The following is a 23,688-nucleotide window of genomic DNA, read 5'->3' as shown; positions in this document are numbered from 1 at the left end:
ACTTGATGATGTAAGGCTTGCATGCAGCTGCTCGGCCATGGAAACCCATGTTTCCTGTTTCTGTTGCCACAGTTATACATGCCAGCAACAAAGCCACAATAGGACCTGACAATGCAGCCAGCAAGTGGACAAAATGCAAGTCCTGTGATGTAGCCCATTGTTGATAGAAACTGTTTTGAGGAGTGGCACAGATAAAAAAGCTCATTTTTAAAATGCTTTGCTGAGTACTATGTTTTTATAGCAATTTTTTGGCTATAAATGCAGTATCATAGTGAAAAAAAATGATTGTCAGGTCATAAAGGTGATGTTATGCAGAAAAAAAATATACCAGACATTGGCATGGTAAACATTTTTAATGTGTATAAAAAGGCAAAATTATTCAAAAATGCCAAAATAGCCCAAGACTCACAAAATGCATGAAAATGTAACCAGAGTAGATCACAGAACATGCCAGATAGCAAAACGGTAAAAGGCAGGACCAGGCCTCCTTAGTAAGTGATTTAAGTGACCATTATTAGTCCCACAACAGGGAAATTCCACCTCTGCATTTAACCCATCCATGCAGTGAATCACCACATACACACTAGTGAACACACACACTAGGGGACAGTGAGCACTCTTGCCCGGAGCGGTGGGCAGCCCTATCCACAGCACCCGGGGAGCAGTTGGGGGTTAGGTGCCTTGCTCAAGGGCACTTCAGTCATGTACTGTCCAGTCAGGGGATCAAGCCGGTGACCTTCCGGTCACAAGGCTTGTTCTCTAATCTCCAGCACACGACTGCCCCCATAAAAAATTAAAGCTACATAACTTACATATTCATTTCATAGACATTACTGGATCATAGAAAGTAGCTATTGAATTGTAAGCCTTAAGATTTTTAACTGAGTATTAAACTCTGTAGTTGTTAATGTGTTTTGTTTTTAAATAGACAAAGGATAAGAAAACTGCATTAGCTAAGATCAAGTACAGCTGACATTCAGTGAAAAACACTGATTTTAGTGGTTCTGCACACTGCATTTACTGAACTGTTTAAAAAGATAACCAAGCTCACACTAGACTTTTTTATTTTTATAATAAAAATACACAATTTCAAGCTTATATCACATACATATGTTACATCAAACACAGAAAACTGCATTTTATTAACAGACTGCAAAAAAAAAAAGTGCTTACTTAATTATACTGACAGTTCATTTCTCATCTAGAAACATAACATTTGAATCCTTTCATGATGCATATTACAAATACTAACACATTTACACAGCTTGGTCTTGGTGGGAATCGATGAGAATACAAGTGTAACAGGAAAACTTGGCTAACATTTGACTGTATCATAGTCACACGAGTCGTCCTCTCTGTTAAATGCTGCTCTGGCAACAGTATCAGTAGATCTCTCTGTTTTCTTGCTGAGATTCACTGTGGTGTATGTTGGACCTTCAGCAGATTTTCCAGCTGAATGCTGAGTGGCACTTGCTGAGGAATCAGAGGGAATTGTGGGTAACTCAGCTGTGGAGTAGATGTCCTGATCAGGAGAGTTTGATGGTGACTGAGCAGGAGAATAAATGGGATTTGAGAAATCACAGCTTGAGGGTAACTGGACATTATCAGTTATAACAGTTTGAGGAGGTTCTGAGGGGTTTGTAGGTAGTTGAGCAGTAGAGTAGACTGTGGACGCTCTAGTGTCTGAAGAAGGAAGGTGTCTAATGTCATTAATCTCCTCGTAGTCATACAAAGCATCGGAAACCTAGGAGATGAAAATAATAACAATAATTAAAATTAGAACAGATTATGTATTTGAAGTGAACTAAAGTATTTTACTCCTTTTGGAGCAGTTAGACTGACGTTCAGGTTTTCTTTTTTTTAAAGATTAAGATTAAGTGACCCTTATTAGTCCCACAATGGGGAAGTTTCACTTCTGCATTTAACCCATCCATATAGTGAAACACCACATACACACTAGTGAATGCACACACACTAGGGGGCAGTGAGCACACTTGCTCCGAGCAGTGGGCAGCCCTATCCACAGCGCCTGGGGAGCAGTTGGGGGTTTGGTGTTTTGCTAAAGGGCACTTCAGTCACATACTGTTGGCTTAGGGGATCAAACCAGCGACCTTCCGGTCACAAGGCTGGTTCCTTAACCTCCAGCTCATTACTGCCCCCAGTAAGTGGGCTAGATTAGTATTTCAGTTATTGATAATTCATTATTAAACATGTCATTGGTGGATGTGTGTTCCAGTGGGAACCGTCTCTGAAGTACAATCTTGACTCACCCTGTGGACAGCTGAGAATCCTCTGAAGGGTTGGCTTTGGGTTCTGCCTGGATCTGAGGAGAACCAATTCCATACCATTAAATCAGTTACAAATTAAGAATAGATTTTGAATATTAAATGACTAATCAAACATAATGTTTTTTTTTTTGTATTGTCTTATATTACTTATCTTTATATTATTATTTATCACTGCTGTCAGAACAAAACCTTATATCTCCATGTCATTTTTCAGTTTTTGACATATTTCGAAAACGCCTGTTGTCCTTTACATTGTGTGTAAATTTCATGATGAATAGACCAAGGGAAGTAGAATAACTTGGACATAAGCCTGGTTCCATTAACATATATTAAAAGTAAAGTATGTTTTTTCCCTTCATCTGTAAAGTTATCATTTTGGAGATATGAGGTTTTGTTCTGACAGCAGTGATATATTAAAAGACACAGGATGTACATTTGCTGTGAGAAATTTACATCCAGCAGAGGGCAGCGTTTGTCCATCACTGTTAGTCCACTGAGGCCTAGTGAATTTTTAGTGGGAAACTAAACATATGTCCAGGAACTGTATAAAATTTGGACACTATGATTACAATGGAGGATACTGCCATAATGCCATAATATCTGTGTATCTATTTTGTGTGTGTGCATGTTTCTGTGTGTGATGCTACCTTGAGTCTTGCTTCTCTTTTTAAGAGTAACTATGAAGAATAAGAGTCCAACCAGAAGCAGCACCAGAATAACAGACATACCAGTAACCACAGAGGAAGCTGGAAATGCTGGAGGTGGAGAATCAGAACTAGATTAAGAGAATCAATCACCAACAATAATCTGATTATTTAAAAATGATCAACCTCACATTATAAGAGCCGATGTTCCTTGTGTGTGCTGTATATTAAGTGTAATACATTATTAGCTGACAATAAAGATGTGGTTTTTGGAGTTGAGGATGTAGTTGGTTTTGTGGACACTAAACTGATGTGTGTTCGTTTCTGTGGCAGAATATCTGCAGCTGAAGGATATAAATGTCAGTTTGTTTAAAGTATCTGTGTACATTATTGCTGACCGACTTCAGTTTACCAGGATATATACAGTATGAATATTATACCTGTTGAAGTCCTAAATGAGGGACTAGTTGTAGATGCTGTAGAGGAGATTGTTTCTGTGCTCTGTGGAGTTGAGCTTGATGATGATGTTGCTGGTCATTTTTAATGGAGATTAAAAAAACTTCTTAGACATGTCATCTTATGATGTCATTAAGCTGCCCTTACCCCTTATATAGAACAATTTTCTGTATGACAGACTATAAACTCTTTCACTATTATATACTTATTTATTAGTCTTATTGTTATTGCATGTCTTATGTGTAATTGAGGACACAAACAAAATTTTTGAATGCCAGATTGTGAATCAAACAGCTTTCATTAGACTGACCTTCTCCAGACTGCAGATTCCCTGAAATTCAATGATTAAATTATAATCCTGTATACATGTTCCTTCCCGACTGCAAAAAATATTCAAAACAAAGTGTCTGAAAGTAAACAGATTGATTTAATTCATATCAACTCACCAGTAACTCTGAGGTTGATCTGTGTGATATAAACCTTGTATCCATGGTCAGATGTCCAGTCTGATTCAGCTCCACACCAGTATTCACCAGAGTCTCCCTCAGACAGACTGTTGATGATCACAGTGAAGATCTGCTTTCCATCATCATGTAGATACAGCTTTCCCTCATTTATCCATCTTCTGCTCTCATTAAGAGATATTGTATTATTGCAGTCAGCAGTGCCCACTCTCCTACAGAGAAACTTGGGGTCAGTACTGTGGGATTGTGGGTATTTGCAGCTGATGTTTACACTTCCTCCTACATGGCCAGTCACACTGATTCTCTTCTTGTAGGATTGATCTGTCAATAATAAACAATCAAATAAAAAACACACTCATCTTCACAGTTTACACCAAAAAACACTGATTTGTTCTGACTTTACAGGGTTCTTTGTAATTTTGTTAGCGCTCATGTCTGCACTTGACTATGACTCTTCCTGCTGCATATTCTGTCACTTCTCTGGACGTCACACTCTTCTTCTGAAAGTATTTTTAGATTATATTTATGAGTAAAAGGATATTGAGTCCGGAAGCATGTCTATAGTTACACTACAGCTTAACACACAAACACAGAGGAATAATTTTACATTAGAAACTTGATCTGCTAACATCATATTCAAGGTCTTACAACACTTGACAAATGCCAAGTACTATAAACACAATCTAATAATCACACCATCATTATCACTACATACAAACAACTACTGTATGTAAACATATTTCCACAGCTGGGGTTAAAGAGGATTCATCCAATCAGAGATTGGAAGGTCTGATAAGGAGTCTCTGAAGAGAGCGACTCTGTGGTAAAACTGTTAAAATGAGTGTGTCATCTTACAGCACTATATGGAAAGAAATCCTGCTTTTTGATCTTTGTGTGAGTCTGTACATTCACTCTCACAGTAGCTGATGTTAATTAATGTTGGAAGTTAACAAATGCAGTGATGGGAGATACTCACTTTCTGTTATGTTCAGTTCCACTTCTCTGTGGGCATCTCGCTGCCAATCTATGTCAACTCCACAGTGGTACGTTCCAGAATCCTCTACAGTGAGCTCTCTGATCAACACCCAGAACTCTGCAGCTCTGGTGTCATCAAACAGTGAAAATCTTCCTTTATTTATCCGCTCATTTTTAACTCCTGTCTTGATTTGGTCAGCACATTTTGACCATGAACCCTTACAGAGGTACTTTGGGTTTGATGTGTATCCTGTGTCGTATCTACACTTGATGAGGACTCCTCCTCCTGAATATCCTGTCACTCTCTCTGATTCTCCTCCACCTACTAAAAGAGGACAAATGTCCATCTAAGTAAAGGCTTCATTTGACTCTGCTGATGGTGATGATTATTTAGAAGAGCATCTCCTTACCTGAAATCAGGAAGAGGGTGAAGATGAGGAGGATCTTCATTCTGAGTTCAGATATCAGAGGCCCTGAAACGTACATCCTGACTCTGTGTGACTCTGTTGACTGGGCTGCATCTTCAGCTACATCTTAAAAAGAAACTGATGTCATACCCACTTCCCCTTTCTGGCGCTGAGAAAGAAAGAGGTCCCAGCAAGATGTGGTGTAAATACGTATATGAGCATGAAATTCAGCGGACTAAACAGTGTCTTCGAGTTGTTTTAAAGCAGCTTCGTGTTGTCATTCATTAGCGTTTGGCCTGTTTCAGTGTCTCCACCACTGTTTAACTGTACTGATATGTATAAGTGTCCATTTCAGTCACTGTATTTGAAAGTACTCATCAGAAAGAAAAGTCAAATGAGATCTACTTAATGTCTCTGTAGTTTCTCCTGGACAACAATAAGATCAAAGCCTCTCAGAGTAGCCGCGCTAATCTAAGATCTGCTCCCGTTAGTAAAGAAACTGTAAATAAGAGAGAAACCTGGTGAAAAATCAGCAGTGCTACTTAGAGAGGATTTCAGCAACATAATTGTCCTCTGGTTTCTACAAATTAGACTATTAGCAAATGAATATATATGAATCCACTGTTGAATATTCATGCTCTTGTCATTCATTTTGTGCTGGTCTTTGTCAGAAATACTCTACTGCCATCTAGACCACAATGTGTGTAACAGCAGCACTGAGCAATCTTTGCTGTGTTCTCTATGTAACACAAATGTAATTAAAGAAAGAGATGAATCACTTTAAAATAACAATATTTTAGAAGACATCTATTAGTTCTTATGTAGTAATTAAGCAATAAAGAACTAATCATGTATGAAAATTTATTCATTTTCCTTTTATATTTTCACATTTTTTATAACCGACATAAATTGTTAATATATGTCTACTTATTTCTATTTATTCATAATTAAATAATGATGGCAAAAACAGAATTTCAGATGTTATTTATTATTGTTATTTGAATATTTATGTTTGTATTTACACAAGACATGTTTAAAAATAATAATATTAAAAAATATAATATAGGATGACCTCAGTGCCTTGTCCCAGTAGGCCGAGCCTGGTCAACTTCCACCAGGAGGTGGCCAGGGGCATCCTGATCATATTCCCAAATCACCTCAAGTGGCTCTCAATGTGGAGTGTAGCCTGTCACCCTGTTGAGAAAGCTAATTTCTGCCACTTGTATTTGTGATCTCATTCTTTCAGTCATTACCCATGACCATAGATGAGAGTTGGGATGTAGACCGAATGGTAAACAAAGAACTTTGCCTTATGGCTCAGTTCCCTCTTCACCACTACAGTCCAGTACAGTGACCACATTACTGTTGTCACCTGTCCCAGCCTGTGGCCGGTCTACCAATTGCTCTTCCCATCACTTGTGAATAAGACCCTAAGATATATTTGGCATAAACTTTCCCAGGGAGGCTGAGCAGTGATACCCTGGTAGTTAGTGCACACACTCCAGTCCCCTTTCTTAAAAATAGGGACCACCACCTTGGTCTGCCATTCCAACAGTACTGTTCCCGACGTCCATGCAACATTGCAAAGGCATGTCAGCCATGACAGTCCCACAACATTCAGAGCCTTTAGCATTTCCAGGCAAATCTCATCCACCTATGGTGCTCACCGACTACCTCAGTGACCTCCACCAGGGAAATGGAGTCTGGCACGCCAGAAGCCTCTGGCCCTGACTCCTGTGAGGAAGGCATGTCTCTCGGATTTAGGAGTTCCACAAAGCGCTCCTTACACCAACCAACAATATCCTCATTTAAAGTCAGAATTTCTTCACCTCTTCTGGATTTTGCTTCAGCCACCGCTGCCGCCTTTTTTGCCCATTACTACTTATCTGCTGAGGCGGGAGTCCTCTGGGCCATCCAGTCCCTAAAGGCCTCCTTCTTCAGCTTGACGGCCCCCTCACCGCCTGTATCCACCAGGGGTTTCTTGGGTTACCGCCCTGACAGGTCCAGCAAACTTTTGGCCACAGCTATGCCTGGCGGCTTCCATGATGAAAGTTTTGAACCACCAGTTGGTGATCAGCCCAGCACCTCTCTTCACCCGAGTGTCCAGAATATATGGTCCCAAGTTGGATGAATCGACAACAAAGACGATCATTGACCTTTGACCCAAGGAGCTGTGGTGCCACGTACACTTATGAATGTCCTCGTGTTCAAACTTGGTGTTCGTTATGGACAATCCATGCCTATCACAGAAATTCAATAACAATTCACCATTCTAATTCGGGTAGGCCTTTCTTACCAATCGCCCCCATGTCTCCCAGTCATTGCCATTATAAGCTTCAGAAATAACCTCAATAAAACACACCAGCACAGTAGAATAAATATATTAGCCTATAACCAGCCTCAATAAATTCTCCTATACACTGGAATGTGAGATATTAGTGCATAAACAACCTCAAGAAACACTCCTGTCCTTCTTGCCTTGATGCCTCCTCTTGTGACAGAAGCTGGGTGGGTTCAGATCTGAGTGGTGAGGCAGGAGCAGGACATGGTGACATCACTTTAGATTTGGGTCTACAAGAACAGCTTTTTAAAGACAGTAGTGAAGTAAAATGAAAGTAATGTAAAATTTGCCTGTGTCTAAAAAAGTATTGATCAAATTTGAATTAATGATCAATACGTCTATATAATAAAAATAAACTAACATTTAAGTTTAGTTCCATTACCAGTATGGCTAGCTTGCACTAGCATCTGCAAACTCGAAAGATGGTACAGATTCATTCAATCATAAATACAAATGAGCCATAAATCTATGTTACATTAGTAACTTTAAAGGAATATGACAAACACTGCTCAGAATGTGGATTTGCCAGTACAATGCTGCACTCATGGCAGCGCTCAGTACGTGTTCCGGCATGCTGGGGGCGGTTTGCGCTGAGTGGTTACGTGTTCAGAAGTCCTGTCACTCCAAATCAGTTGACCAATAGATATATAATAGAGTCCTCTTCAAAGACCCGCCCCTTTTTAAAAAGTGCAATTGGCAAGTACAAGTCAGAAACAAAAGATATATTTCAGGAGCAAAAAAAAAAAAAAATTAATTTCAGTGCACACATACAACTGTCTGTATTTGCACACATTCAATAGTGCTCATGTCCTTCCGTCTCATTTTATATCATTTAATGTATTATTCATATGTATTAGTGTTCGTAACACTACTGTGTTATCATCATGTGTGAGAATTTCTGAGCTGAGACGTTTCTACACTTTTAAAACATAATGGTTCCTACAGGAATCTCAGCTTAAACATATTGTTCGAGGAAAAAACTTTAATAAGCTCAGAATTATATATTTTTCATATATTTTTAGATGTGGAGTTTGTGAAAATATAAAGAATGTTTTTCACACTTTGACACTTAAATGGTTCTTTGAAAAAACATTATTCAAAGGTTCTTTTTCAATGGTACTGTGCCAAAGAACTTTATGTTGGTGCCTTTATTTTTAAGATTGTACTGCCATCTAGAGGATGAAGGTGGAAACTAAATCATGAATGAGGAGTCCATTGATTTCTATACACAACTGAATAAAACCTAAGAGAAGGCTGTGAACAGCATATATTCTTTTAATATTTTTTAACACGTTTTTAAACACTGTGTCCACTCACTGTCCACTCTATTAGACACTCCTACCTTGTTGGTCCACCTTGTAGATGTAAAGTCAGAGACGATAGCTCATCTGCTGCTGCACAGTTTTTGCTGGTCATCCTCTAGTCCTACATCGGTGGTCAAAGGACGCTGCCCACAGGACACTGTTGGCTGGATATTTTTGGTTGTTGGACTATTGTCAGTCCAGCAGTGACATTGAGGTGTTTAGAAACTCCAGCAGCACTGCTGTGTCTGATCCTCTCAGACCAGCACAACACACATTAGCACACCACCACCACGTCAGTGTCACTACAGTGCTGAGAATGTTCCACCATCCAAATAATACCTGCTCTGTGAGGGTCTTATGGGGGTCCTGACCTTTGAAGAACACGGTAAAGGGGGGCTAACAAAGTATGCAGAGAAACAGATGGACTGCAGTCTGTAATTGTAGAACTACAAAGTGCTCTTATATGGTAGAACTGATAAAATGGACAGTGAGTGTATATATGCACTATATAGCCAAAAGTATGTGGACACCAATCCTAATTATTCAGTTTAGGTGTTTCAGCCACAGCTATTGCTAACAGGTGTATAAAATCAGGCCATGCAATCTACATACACAAACCTTGGCAGTGAGTCATATTGAAGAGGTCAGGGACCTTAAACATAGCCCTGTCATAGGATGCCACCTTTGTTACAAGTCAGTTTGAACTTTTTGATCTGCTTAAGATAACCATGCTCAATGCCAAGGGTCAGTTGAAGTGTCACGACTGGACTCTGGATATGTGTTCTGTGGAGTGATGAATCATTACTCACTATTTGTCAGTCTGATGGATGAATCTTGATTTGGTGGAATACATAGTGCCAAAGTTTGGTGGAGGAGGGATAATGGGCTGGGGACTGTTTGTCAGGGTTTGGGCCCCTTAGTTACAGTGAAGGGTGATGTTAATAATACAGCAAACAAAGACATTTTTCACAATTATAAGCTTCCAACTTTGTGGCAGCAGTTTGGGGAAGAACCTTTCCTGTTCCAGCACGGCTTAGCTCCATAAAGACATGGTTTGACGAGTTTGATGTAGAGGAACTCCAGTGGCCTGCACAGAGCCCTGACCTCAACCTCAATAAACACCTTTGGTATGAACTGGAATGAAGTGTCCATGGTTTTGGAATATGACGTCCAACAAGCTCATCTAGATGTCATGGTCAAGTGTCCATACACTTTTTGCCGTAGTCTTAAAACATTTAAATGAGAAGAAAATGAACCCATGAAACAGTTTTCTTCAGAAATACTTTCATGAAATGAGTAAAAATAAAATCTTACACCACATACATATATCAAACAAAAACACTTAAAACAACTGCATTTATTGAACAGATTTCGAACCTCATAGAACCGTATTAATCATCACACCAAACAAAGCTGAAAGTTCATTTCTCATCTATATAGATGAATTTTGAATCAGTTCACATACAGTATAAACCAGAACAAATACTAACACATTTACACACTTACAGTAGTAAATTTCTTTGTGTGAAAGTAAACATACCATCTTGTTTTGGTGCTTCTGCTGATGTTTGCTTATTATATAACAGTATCATAGTCACATGAGTCATTCTCCTCAGTGATGGTTGATTTCTTGCTGAAATTCACTGTTGCATATGTTGGACCTTGAATTTTCCATCTGAGTACTAAGTGACACTTGCTGAAGAATCAGAGAGAATTGTGGGTAACTGAGCTGTGGAGTAGATGACCTGATCAGGAGAGTTTGATGGTAACTGAGCAGGAGAATAAATGGGATTTGAGAAATCACAGCTTGAGGGTAACTGGACACTATCATAAAAGGTTTGAGAAGGTTCTGAGAAGTTTGTAGGTAACTGGACATTATCATAAACAGTCTGAGAAGGTTCTGATGGGTTTGTAGGTAGTTGAGCAGTATAGTAGACTGTGGAAGCTCTGGCATCTGAGACAGAAAGGTCTCTAATCTCCTCATATTCAGATAGAGAAACCTATAATAAAAATACAGGTAAAGCATATTAATGAAAATTATAACATGTCAAGTGTATTTAAAGTGAACTCAACTATTTTACCTCTTTTAGTGCATTTAAACCAATCTTTAGTTTTCCCTTTATGTGCAAGTGAGGTGGATCAATTGTCCAGTTATTGAGGATTCATTATTAAGCATATACACATACATACATACACACACATATAGATATATACATATACACACATACATATATATATATATACACACACACACACACACACACACACATCATCTAAACTGCTTATCCTTCTGGGTCGCAGTGGGGTGCTGGAGCCTATCCCAGCTGTCATTGGGCGGAAGGCAGGATACACCCTGGACAGGTCACCAGTCCATCACAGGGCAGACAGACATACACACACAATCACACACAGGGGTAATTTAGCAAGTCCAATTGGCCTGACCACATGTCTTTGGACTGTGGGAGGAAACCCACGCAGACACGGGGAGAACATGCAAACTCTACACAGAAAGGACCCTGGTCGCCCGGCCGGGAATCGAACCCAGGCCCTTCTTGCTGTGCCGCCATTATTAAGCATATCATTGGTGGAAATGTATTTCAGTAAGAACCTGCACTAAAATACAGTTTTGACTCACCCTGTGGTCATTTGTGGAGCCTCTGAGTGATTGGCTTTGGGTTGAGGCTGGACCTGAGGAGAAACAATTCCAGAACATTCAATCAGTTATGAAATAAGAATCGATTTGGACGTGATATGATATAAATATTATCAATTTCTTGAAAGATAAACAGGATGTAGAATTGATATGAGAATGTGGTCACGGTCCCTTCTTATTGTATTTGTTTTGATGCATAAATGGCTCATTTCGAGCCACCTGTCCATCACTGTTAGTCCACTGAGGCCTAGTGAAATTTTATGGACCTCTAATGAATGACCCATGCTGCACTCATATCTTTTTTAAAAGAAAAACCTTTGTAAAAGGTGCTGGGGAAACCAACAGTTTGTTCAGTGACTGTATGGAATTGATCATAGATAGATAAACAGAGAGATAGATAGATAGATAGATAGATAGATAGATAGATAGATAGATACAAGCCCATTCCCAAAAAAGTTGGGACACTGCAAAATGTATATAAAAACAAAATGCAATGATGTGCAAATCATTTAAATTCTATATTTAATTGAAAATAGAACAAAGACAACATATCAAATGTTGAAACTGAGAAATTTTATTGTCTTTTTGAAAAATGCATGCCTATTTTGAATTTGATGCCAACAACATGCTCCAGAAAATTTGGGATGGGGGCAACAAAAGGCTGATAAAGTTGTGTCATGCTAAAAACAAAACACCTGGTGGTTAATTGGCAACAGGTCAGTAACATGATTGGGTATAAAAAAGCATCTCAGAGAGCCTGAGTCTTTCAGAAGTAAAGATGAGGAGAGGGTTCACCACTTTGAAAGACTGAGCAAGCAAATAGTGCAACAATTCAAGAATAACGTTTCTCAATGTAAAATAGCAAAGAACTTTTGCTTTTCATCATTTACAGTACATAATATCATTAAAAGAGAATCTGGAGAAATGTCTCCAAAGGCATGATTCTGTAGAGGAAATCACTGCATGGGCTCAGAAACACTTCTGAAAACCACTGTCTGTGAAAACAGTCCATCACTGCATCCACAAATGCAAGATAAAACTCTAAAATGCAAAGAAGAAACCACATATAAACAGGATCCAGAAATGCTGCCACCTTCTCTGGGCCTGAGCTCATTTAAAATGGACTGAGGTGAAGTGGAAAAGTGTCCTGTGGCCGGACGAATCAACACTTGAATTTTTTTTTTTTGGAAATCGTGGACACTGTGTCCTCCAGGACCACTCAGCTTGTTATCAGTGCACAGTTCAAAAGCCAGTGTTCATGATGGTATAGGAGTGCATTAGTGCACATGGCATGGGTGACGTGCACATATGTGAGGGCACTATTAATGCTGAACGATATAAACATGTTTTGGTAACATATGCTGCCCTTCAGACAATGTCAAACCACATGTATTACAACAGCATTGCTCCGTATTCAAAGAGTCTGGGTGCTAAAGTGGCCTGCCTGCAGTCCAGACCTGTCACCGCTGAAAACATTTGGCACATTATGAAATGAAAAATATGACAAAGGAGACCCCGAATTGTTGAACAGCTGAAATCCTATGTTAAGCAAGAATGTGAAAACATTTCACCTTCAAAACTACAGCAGTGTCTCCTCAGTTCCCAAACCCTTACAGAGTGTTAAAAGATGAGGTGATGAAACACAGAGGTAAACATGCCCCTGTCCCAACTTTTTTGGAACGTATTTTTGGCATCAAATTCAAAATGGGCATATACTTTTCAAAAAACAATAAAATTTCTTAGTTTCAACATCTGATATTTTGTCTTTTTAGTATTTTCCTTTAAAATATGGTTTACATGATTTGTATATCATTGCATTCTATTTATATTTACATTCTGCGCAGCGTCCCAACGTTTTAGAAATGGGGTTGTAGATAGATAGAACTTTATTGACCCTGAAGGGAAATTGCAGAGATCAGCTCAACACTACATGACTGGATCTATCTTTACTAAACAATAGTTTCTACAAAACGACTGAACTGTCACTGAGGTGGTACCTTCAAAGGTGCATTTTCAGTGCCTGTGGTTAGGGAACATGAAACCAAAATCCATTGCAACTATTTTTTAAGTTGTTTTGACTACATACACTCTGTCTTGACTCCAAACTTCTTATTTTATTGTTCTATCTGAAAATAATAGGTTATGAAAAAAAAATAATAATAAAAAATAAAAAAATAAAAAAACTATCTACAGTACACAGTTGGGCCTTAAACCACTGTTGTACCCTTGAGGACACATTTACACTGTTTGTACCTCAATAAATGAACAATGTGCCTTTTTCTGACAGTGTGTGATAATTTTCTATGTGGAATTAATAGCTCAAAAAATATTATCTGTATAAATAACTTATACGTTATCATATTATCTGTTACCCATTTTATGTATGTGCATTTTTTTAATGTGATGGTACCTTGAGTCTTTCTCTTTCTAAGAGTGACTGTGAAGAATAAGAGTCCAATGAGAAGCAGCAGCAGAATCACAGACACAGCAGTGATCACAGAGGAAACTGGAAATGCAGAATCATAAATATAGACTCAATCACAACAATAATCTGATTATTCACAAGTGATCTAACTGCTAATATATTAGCAGATGTTTTTTTGTGTACTGTACATTAAGTATAATACCTGTAAAAGACAGTGAAGATGATGTGGTTTTAGAAGATGAGGATGCGGTTAGTTTTGTGGTCAGTGAACTGGTGTTTGTTGATACATGTGGTAGAATATCTGAAGCAGAAAAACAAATGTCAGATTGTCGATAATTACCTGTGCAGGTGCCATTATTGCTGACCACCGTTTACCAGGATATATACAATATGAATATTATACCTGTTGAAGTCTTAAATGAGGAATTCGTTGTAGATGTAGACGTTGTAGAGGAGGTTGTTTCTGATGTTGCTGTTTTGTTAATGGAGATGAAGAAAAATGAAAAAAAGCCTTTTCAGATGTCATGTCATATTGGTTTTATAGAAATTATGATAAACTATAACCTCTTTCACATTCATAACAACCATTTTTTATGTGACGATATGCGCAAAATATGTCAGCCGCACATTTTGAATGAAACTGCTTTCATTAGACTGATTTCGATATTAGACTTCGGATTACAAGTTCACTGCAGTTCAATAAGGGAATCTTTAGATATAAAGCTGTACACTTCTTTCCTCTAGACTGCATAAATATGTAGATGAAATGGTCTAAATGTATTCATGTAAAACCATATCTGCTCACCAGTAACTCTGAGGTTGATCTGTGTGATATAAACCTTGTATCCATGGTCAGATGTCCAGTCTGATTCAGCTCCACACCAGTATTCACCAGAGTCTCCCTCAGTCAGACTGTTGATGATCACAGTGAAGATCTGCTTTCCATCATCATGTAGATACAGTTTTCCCTCATTTATCCATCTTCTGCTCTCATTAACTGATGTTTTATTATTACAGTCAGCAGTGTCCACTCTCCTACAGAGAAACTTGGGTGTCACTGCTGTGGGATTGTGGGTATTTGCAGCTGATGTTCACACTTCCTCTTACATGGCCAGGCACACTGATGCTCTTCTCATAGCCTTTACCTGTTAGTCATAAACAATCAGATGAAAACACTTAGAATCACCTTCACAGTGTATACAGAATATAGATATATATATAATATACTGATTTGGTCTGACTTTACAGGGACATTTGAGTTTTACTAGTCCTTATTTATGCACTTGATTATGACTCATTCCTCTGCATATTCTGTCACTTCCCTGTAGGCCACACTCTTCTTCTGAAAGTATTTTCAGATTATATTTATGAGTCAGGAAGCATATATATATAATTACTCTACATCTTAACACACGGACATAGAGGAAGTCCATATTCAGAGTCACTAGAAACAGAGTAAATAACTTGGAATTAGAGACGAGATCTGCTAACATCATAGTGAAGGTCTCACAACTTCCATTAAACAAATGCCAAGTACTGTAAACACAATCTGACAATCACACAGTCATCATCACACATGAACAACTACTGTAGGTAAACACATTTCCACAGCTTGGATTAAAGAGGATTAATCCAGTCAGAGATGAGAAGGTCTGATAAAGAGTCTCTGAAGAGAGCGAGTCTGTAATGAAAAAAGCTCTTTGTCCTTCATGGGACTTTGTACATTCATCATCACTGTAGCTGATAATAATGATGCTAAATGTTTAAGAAAATAAACAGATGCAGTGGTAAAAGACAGACTCACCTTCCTCTACCTTCAGTTCCACTGGTGTGTAGACGTCAATGGCCAAATATATATCAACTCCACACTGGTACGTTCCAGAATCCTCTACAGTGAGCTCTCTGATCGACACCCAGAACTCTGCAGCTCTGGTGTCATCAAACAGTGAGAATCTTCCACTATTTATCCACTTATTTTGAACTCCTGTCCTGATCTGGTCAGCACAGTTTAACCATGAATCCTTACAGAGATATTTTTTGTTTGATGTGTATTTTCTCTCATATCTACACTTGATGAGGACTCCTCCTCCTGAATATCCTGTCACTCCCTCTGATTCTCCTCCACCTACTAAAAGAGGACAAATGTCCATCTGAGTAAAGGCTTCATTTGACTCTGCTGATAGTGATGATTATTTAGAAGAGCATCTCCTTACCTGGAATCAGGAAGAGGGTGAAGATGAGGAGGATCTTCATTCTGAGTTCAGGTTCACAGATCAACACCAGCTCAGACAGATATCAGAGGCCCTGCAAGTTGTTCTTTGTCTCTGTGAGATTCTGTAACTGTGCTGCACCTTCATCTGCGTCTTAAATAGAAACTGATGTCTTGCCCACTTCCTTTATTGACAGCGCGCAATAGAGAGCTGAAAACCTCTCAGCAAGATGATGTGTAAAATATGTATAATCTAAGTTTTTATTATTATTATTATTATTATTATTATTATTATTATTATTATTACTACTACTAAATGCTTTTAAATGCTTTCAGTGAAATTCACTGCACTGAGGTAAACATGTGTTTTTGAGTTGTGTTGAAGCAGCTTCGTGTTTTTATTCATTAGTGTCTAGCCTGTTGCCATGTCTACATTACTGTTTAATTATACTGAGGTATATCAGTCCATCCATTGGATTTATATTGCTTGCAAATATAACAAAAAAGATCTCCTCAATATCTTGGATTTTCTTCTACAGAACAATGAGATTAGATGGAAAAACAAATAAAAACTTAGTTCAAGTCTCAGATGTTTCTCCTCAGAAAAAGACCTCAATAATTTTGTGTGACTCCACTGTTGAATATTCATATTCATGTCATTGTTTCTTCACTGGTCTGTATCAGAAGGCCTCTACTGCCATCTAGAGCACAATGTAGTGTAACAGCAGCACTGAGCAATCTTTGCTGTGTTCTCTATGTAATACAAATGTGATTAAAGAGGGAGATTAATCACTTTATGATAACAATAGTTAGTAAGACATCTATTAGCTCTTACTTTACAATTGACTAATAATCAGGTATTAAGAGTTATTCATCATCATTTAATATATACACGGTACTTTACATGTATGTTGCTGCCGGACCTTGTATCTCCATTTTTCCATTATTTAATTTTTGATGTAATTTGAAAAACACCAGCTGCTCTTTACATTGTGAGAGTTTCATGATGGATGGATCAACAGAAATGGTTTAACTTCCACTGAAATTAAAGAGTTTTTTTCTTCTTCTAAAATGTACAATGTTGGGGATATGGTTATGATTAAATATCAACAATATGTTAATATGTCAAAATTCTAATTGATTGCTGATTGTTTTTTAAAACAATCACTGCAAACAAAACCTTAAATGGGTGCCACCAGACAAAGAAAATGCTAAATATTTAATTATTTAATGACTAGTCAATTATTATGTAACAGCTAAAAGAAATACCATAAACTATCAATTTCATGAAGCACAGATGCAGAAAGGAGTTTTAAACTAGAGGTGCTGAAATTTTAAGCTGCATATTTGTGATGTGAATGATGATGTCATGTAAAATGATTTGCTTTTTTCATATGAATATTTTTGATAAATTACATTAAGTGTCTAATTATTACTTGATAAGCTATGTGGCCAAAAGAATGTGGAGACCAATAAATCACACATATATGAGTTGGTTGGGCGTCCCCTTTAAAAACTATGGCCATTACTATAGAGTTGCCCCCCTTTATGGCTCTGACAGCCTCCACCATTCTGGAAAGCTTTCTATAAGATTTTGGAGTGTGTCTTTGGGAATTTGTGCTCATTCAGTCAAAAGAGCATTTGTGAGGTCAGACACTGATGTTGGATCAGTGGGCCTGACTCACAATTAATGTTCCAGTTCATCCCAAAGGTATTCAGTGGGGGTGGGGTCAGGGCTCTGTGCTGGACACTGGAGTTCCTCCACAACAAACTGGTCAAATCATGTGTGTAAAAAACAAAAACAAAAAAAAAACTGTATTCATCTAACAGATTACAAAACTCACAGAACCTTATTTTTAAGCATACCAAACAGAGCTAAAGGTTATTTTGTCATCTTTAATGACAATTTCTAAAACTTGTGACATACAATATTATCCAAAACAAATATTAAACCATTTACACACTTCCAGAAGTAAACGTTTTTTTTTTGTGTGAAAAGAGACATTCATTTTGGTGGAAATGCATGAACATACAAGTCTAAATTGAAAACGTATCTGCTTCTGCTAATGTTTGACTGTAGCATAATCACATGAGTCCTCATCATTACTAAAGGCTACTCTGGTAACAGCATCGTTAGATCTGCCTACCTTCTTCCTGAAATTCACTGTTGCGTATGTTGGATCTTCCGTAGATGTTCCAGCTGAATGCTGAGTGCCACTTGCTGAGGAATCAGAGAGAATTGTGGGTAACTGAGCTGTGGAGTAGATGACCTGATCAGGAGAGTTTGATGGTAACTGAGCAGAAGAATAAACAGAATTTGAGAAATCACAGTTTGAGGGTAACTGAACATTTTCATAATCAGTTTGAGAAGGTTCTGAGGGGTTTGTGGGTAACTGGACATTTTCATAGTCAGTTTGAGAAGGTTCTGATGGGTTTGTAGGTAGTTGAGCAGTAGAGTAGATTGTGAAGACTCCAGCATCTGATGTAGGAAGGTGTCTACTGTCTTTAATCTCTTCATAGTTATTGAAAAGATGGAAAACCTAAGAGCAGAGATATAAATAATAACAATGACAAAGTTAGAGTGTTTTTGAAGTGAACTACACTAGTTTACTCCTGGTGGAGCAGTTAGACTGATGTGAAGTCAGGTAGTTTCAGTTTTCAGTCTTTGATTATTCATTTGTAAACATGTCATTGGTAGAAATGTTGTTTTCTGGGAGCCTTTTTTGAAATGGATCTTCACTCACCCTGTGGACAGCTGAGAATCCTTTGAAGGATTGGCCTTGTGTTGTGCCTGGGTCTGAGGAGAACCAATGTATACAATATCAATTACTTAAAAGATAAACAGGCTGTACAACTGCCCTGAAAATATTATTGTTATTTTGCTTTTTCTTTTGATGCATGATCATTTATAGCCAGAAGAGGGCAGCATCTGTCCATCACTGTTAGTCCACTGGGGCCTAATAAATGTGTTTAATGATCCATTTATCTGAACATGTAGATAAAAAAAAATCCATGTGAAGTGTCTTAAGAAAACTAATAACATGTCCAGCCACTGTCATAATTTGTCATAAATGAGCCCAACACCACATCTTTACTCAACATTGTTTCTATGGTAATTTTCTATAGTGAAATTAATAGTTCAAATAACTATGTGTGCATAAGTCATAAGCATTTTATATATGTGCATGTTCTGTGTGTGATGGTACCTTGAGTCTTGCCTCTCTTTCTAAGAATGACTATGAAGAATAAGAGTCCAAACAGAAGCAGCAACACAATCACAGACACACCAGAGACCACATAGGAAACTGGAAATAGTGGTGATGGAGAAACAGAATCATAACTCAGTCACAGATTATAATCTGATCATTCTGAAGTGATCAGACTAACAGTAGAAGAGCAGATGTTCTTTGCTTGTACATGAAGTGTAATCACCTGACAAAGAGGACGGTTTGGTTTTAGGCATTGAGGATGTGGTTGGTTTTGTGGTCAGTGCACTGATGTATGTTGATGACTGTGGTAGAATTTCTGCAGAAAGAAAGTAAAGGTCAGGCTGCCCTATTATCTGAGCACATTATTACTGACTGACTACAGTTTAACAGGATATATACAGTATGTATATTATACCTGTTGGAGTCTTAAATGAGGATTTCATTGTAGTTGTACATGTTGTAGAGGCATTTGTTTCTATGGTCTGTGCAGTGGGGCTTGATGGTGATGTTGAGGGTGATGTTGTTCCTGGTTTTGTTAATGGAGATGAAGTAAAAAGGAAAATAAAAGCTTTGATTTGTCATCTTATATTGTCATTAGATAACCCAAATCTCTTATATAACAAATAATGTTCTACATAACATACAAAAACCTCTTTCATCTCTACAATAATAATTTATGTCATCACAGCCTCCTTATGTCAGGGGTGTCCAGTCTTACCCTCAAGTGGCTGACCTGGCTGCAGGTTTTCAGTTATTTTGAAGACCAATCAACTGATTAAACAGGCTGAATAACCATAATGCTGTATACTTCTAACTTCCAAACTCCATAAATATATAGAAGAAAATTTCTGACAGTAAACAGATTAATTTAATTCATATCTACTCACCAGGAACTCTGAGGTTGATCTGTGTGATATAAACCTTGTATCCATGGTCAGATGTCCAGTCTGATTCAGCTCCACACCAGTATTCACCAGAGTCTCCCTCAGTCAGACTGTTGATGACCACAGTGAAGATCTGCTTTCCATCATCATGTAGATACAGTTTTCCCTCATTTATCCATTTTCTGCTCTCTTTAACAGATGTTTTATAATTACAGTCAGCAGTGTCCACTCTCCTACAGAGAAACTTGGGGTCGTTCTTGTCGGATTGTGGGTATTTGCAGCTGATGTTCATATTTACTCCTACATGGCCAGTCACCCTGATGCTCTTCTCATATTTTGGATCTGTCAATTGTAAATTATCACCTTCACAGTTTATAAACAATATCACTGAACTACTCACTGCATATTCTGTCACTTCTCTGGACGTCACACCTTTTGACTGAAAGTATTCTCAGATTATATTTATGAGTAAAGGATGTTGAGTCAGGAAGTTTGTCTATAGTTACTCTATAGCTTAACACATGAATTCAGAGGACGTTCATTTTCAGAGATGATAGAAACAGACTAAATAACTTTGAATTAGAGGCGAGATCTGCTAACATCATAGTGAAGGTCTCACAACTTCCATTAAACAAATGCCAAGTACTGTAAACACAATCTGATAATCACACCATCATCATCACATATGAACAACTACTGTACGTAAACACATTTTCACAGCTGGGGTTACAGAGGATTCATCCAATCAGAGAAGAAGAGGGTCTGATAAAGAGTCTTTGAAGAGATTGAGTCTGTGATAATACTGGTAAAATAATGAGTATGTTTTTTTGTACAGTGCTGTATCGAACAAGGTTTCTGCTTTGTCCATTATGAGAGTTTGTACATTCATCCTTACCGTAGCTGATGTTAATGAGGCAGGATGTTTAAGAAAATGAACAGGTTTATTGGTGGGAGAGACTCACCTTCCTCTACATTCAGTTCCACTGGTGTGTAGATGTCAATAGCCAAACCTTTTTTTTCAACTCCACACTGGTACAGTCCAGAATCCTCTACAGTGAGCTCTCTGATCAACACCCAGAACTCTGCAGCTCTGGTGTCATCAAACAGTGAGAATCTTCCTCTATTTATCCACTCATTTTTAGTGTCTGTCCAACTTAGCTTAGACAGACAGAGCCATGAACCTTTACAGAGGTATTTCTGGTTTGATGTGTATCTTGTCTCATATCTACACTTGATGAGGACTCCTCCTCCTGAATATCCTGTCACTCTCTCTGATTCTCCTCCACCTACTAAAAGAGGACAAATGTCCATCTGAGTAAAGGCTTCATTTGACTCTGCTGATAGTGATGATTATTTAGAAGAGCATCTCCTTACCTGAAATCAGGAAGAGGGAGAAGATGAGGAGGATCTTCATTCTGAGTTCAGGTTCACAGACTAACACCAGCTCAGACAGATATCAGAGGCCCTGCAAGTTGTTTTTTGTCTCTGTGCAATTATGTAACTGTGCTGCATCTTCAGCTGCGTCTTAAATAGAAACTGATGTCTTGCCCACTTCCTTTATTGACAGCGTGAAATAGAGAGCTGAAAACCTCTCAGCAAGATGATGTGTAAGATATGTATGATCTAAGTTTTTTTTTATTATTATTATTATTATATTATTATTATTATTATTATTATTACTACTACAAAATGCTTTTAAACGCTTGCAGTGAAATTCACTGCACTGAGGTAAACAGTATTTTTGAGTTGTGTTAAAGCAGCTTTGTGTTTTAATTCATTAGCATTTAGCCTGTTGCCGTGTCTACACTACTGTTTAATTGTACTGAGGTATATCAGTCCATTCATTGGATTTATACTGCTTGCAAATATATGAACAAAAAAAGATCTCCTCAATATCTTGGATTTTCTCCTACAGAACAATGAGATTAGATGGAAAAACAAACAAAAAGCTTAGTCTAAGTCTCTCCTGCTGCTCAGATGTTTCTCCTCAGAAAAAGACCTCAATAATTTTGTGTGACTCCACTGTTGAATATTCATATTCATGTCATTGTTTCTTTACTGGTCTGTGTCAGAAGGACTCTACTGCCATCTAGAGCACAATGTGTGTAACAGCAGCACTGAGCAATCTTTGCTGTGTTCCTTATGTAATAGAAATGTGCTTAAAGAGAGAGATTAATCACTTTATAATAACAATAGTTAGTAAGACATCTATTAGCTCTTACTTCACAACTGAGTAATAATCAGGTATTAAGAGTTATTCATCATCATTTAATATATACACATTATTTTACATGTATGTCGCTGCTGGATCAAATCCTTGTATCTCCATTTTTCCATTATTTAATTTTTGAAGTAATATGCTCTTTACATTGTGATGGATCATCATGATGGATGGATCAACAGAAATGGTCCAAAATTACTGAAATAAAATCTTTTTACATTAACTTTCACTGAAATTTTAGCCTTTTCTTTCTTCTGCTAAAAGGCCCAATTTGGGCATATGGTTATGATTAAACATCAACAATATATTAATATATTTCAACATTTTAATTGCTGATTGCTGATTGGTTTTTAAAACAATCACTGCAAACAAAACATTAGTGGGTGAGACCAGACAAAATGCTAAATATTTAATTAGTTAATGATTAGCCAATTATCATATAACAGCTAATAGAAATGTTATAAACTATCACTTTCATAAAGCACAGATGCAGGAAAGAATTTTAAACTAGAGGTGCTGAAATTTTAAGCTGCATATTTGTGATGTGAATGATGATGTCATGCAAAATGATTTGTGTTTTTCATATGAATATTTTTGATAAATTACATTAAGCGTCTAATTATTACTTGATAAGCTATTTGGCCAAAATAATGTGGAGACCAATAAATCACACATATATGTGTTTGTTGGGCGTCCCCTTTAAAAACTATGGCCATTACTATAGAGTTGCCCCCCTTTATGGCTCTGACAGCCTCCACCATTCTGGAAAGCTTTCTATAAGATGTTGGAGGTGTCTTTGTGAATTTGTGCTCATTCAGTCAAAAGAGCATTTGTGAGGTCAGACACTAATGTTGGACGAGAGGGCCTGACTCACAACTGATATTCCAGTTCATCCCAAAGGTGTTCAGTGGAGCTGAGGTCAGGGCTCTGTGCTGGACACTGGAGTTCCTCCACACCAAGCTTGTCAAGCCATGTCTTTATGGACTTTGTGCACAGGGGCTCAGTCATGCTGGAGCAGGAAAGGCTCTCCCCCAAACTGTTCCCAGAAAGTTGGAAGCACATAATTGTCCAAAATGCTTGGTCTACTGAAGCACTAAGATTTACCTTCACTCGAACTAAGGGGTGCAAACCCTGAAAACCAGCCCCAGCCCATCATCCCTCCTCCACCAAACTTTACTATTGGCATTATGTATTCCAGTAGGTAGTGT

General features: G+C 37.9%; 2 protein-coding genes across 2 annotated transcripts; both read right to left on the bottom strand.

The window, feature by feature from the left end:
- Positions 1-1,315: 1,315 nt before the first annotated feature.
- On the bottom strand, positions 1,316-16,404 carry LOC118797753 (CMRF35-like molecule 8). The gene is made up of 7 exons (XM_036557017.1): positions 16,171-16,404; positions 4,829-5,152; positions 3,835-4,173; positions 3,373-3,462; positions 2,936-3,043; positions 2,271-2,323; positions 1,316-1,744 (listed from the first exon to the last, which is right to left on the bottom strand). The coding sequence occupies exons 1-7, from the start codon at positions 16,208-16,210 to the stop codon at positions 1,316-1,318; spliced, it is 1,383 nt and encodes a 460-aa protein (XP_036412910.1). The 5' UTR covers positions 16,211-16,404.
- A 1,368-nt stretch (positions 16,405-17,772) lies between these two features.
- Positions 17,773-21,404, bottom strand: LOC118798149. The gene is made up of 8 exons (XM_036557503.1): positions 21,222-21,404; positions 20,263-20,369; positions 19,791-19,901; positions 19,599-19,691; positions 19,373-19,471; positions 18,911-18,963; positions 18,314-18,706; positions 17,773-17,937 (listed from the first exon to the last, which is right to left on the bottom strand). Exons 3-8 carry the CDS (start codon positions 19,816-19,818, stop codon positions 17,854-17,856), a joined length of 750 nt encoding a protein of 249 aa, XP_036413396.1. The 5' UTR covers positions 19,819-19,901; positions 20,263-20,369; positions 21,222-21,404; the 3' UTR covers positions 17,773-17,853.
- Positions 21,405-23,688: the final 2,284 nt, after the last annotated feature.

The sequence above is a fragment of the Colossoma macropomum genome, unplaced genomic scaffold, assembly GCF_904425465.1.
Source record: "Colossoma macropomum unplaced genomic scaffold, Colossoma_macropomum, whole genome shotgun sequence".
NCBI lineage: Eukaryota > Metazoa > Chordata > Actinopteri > Characiformes > Serrasalmidae > Colossoma > Colossoma macropomum.
The sequence above is the reverse complement of the archived record's forward strand: the minus strand, read 5'-3'. Positions and strand labels throughout refer to the sequence as shown.

Coding starts and splice junctions, on each gene's coding strand:
- LOC118797753 (XM_036557017.1), bottom strand. CDS start 16,210: ATGAAGATCCTCCTCATCTTCACCCTCTTCCTGATTCCAG. Junction 3,463..3,834: donor GATCAACCTCAGAGTTACTG/GTGAGTTGATAT, acceptor AAAAATGACCAG/CAACATCATCATCAAGCTCA. Junction 3,044..3,372: donor CTCATTTAGGACTTCAACAG/GTATAATATTCA, acceptor CTCCACCTCCAG/CATTTCCAGCTTCCTCTGTG.
- LOC118798149 (XM_036557503.1), bottom strand. CDS start 19,818: ATGAAATCCTCATTTAAGACTCCAACAG. Junction 19,692..19,790: donor CTCATTTAAGACTCCAACAG/GTATAATATACA, acceptor TTCTTTCTGCAG/AAATTCTACCACAGTCATCA. Junction 18,707..18,910: donor GATTCTCAGCTGTCCACAGG/GTGAGTGAAGAT, acceptor CTCTGCTCTTAG/GTTTTCCATCTTTTCAATAA.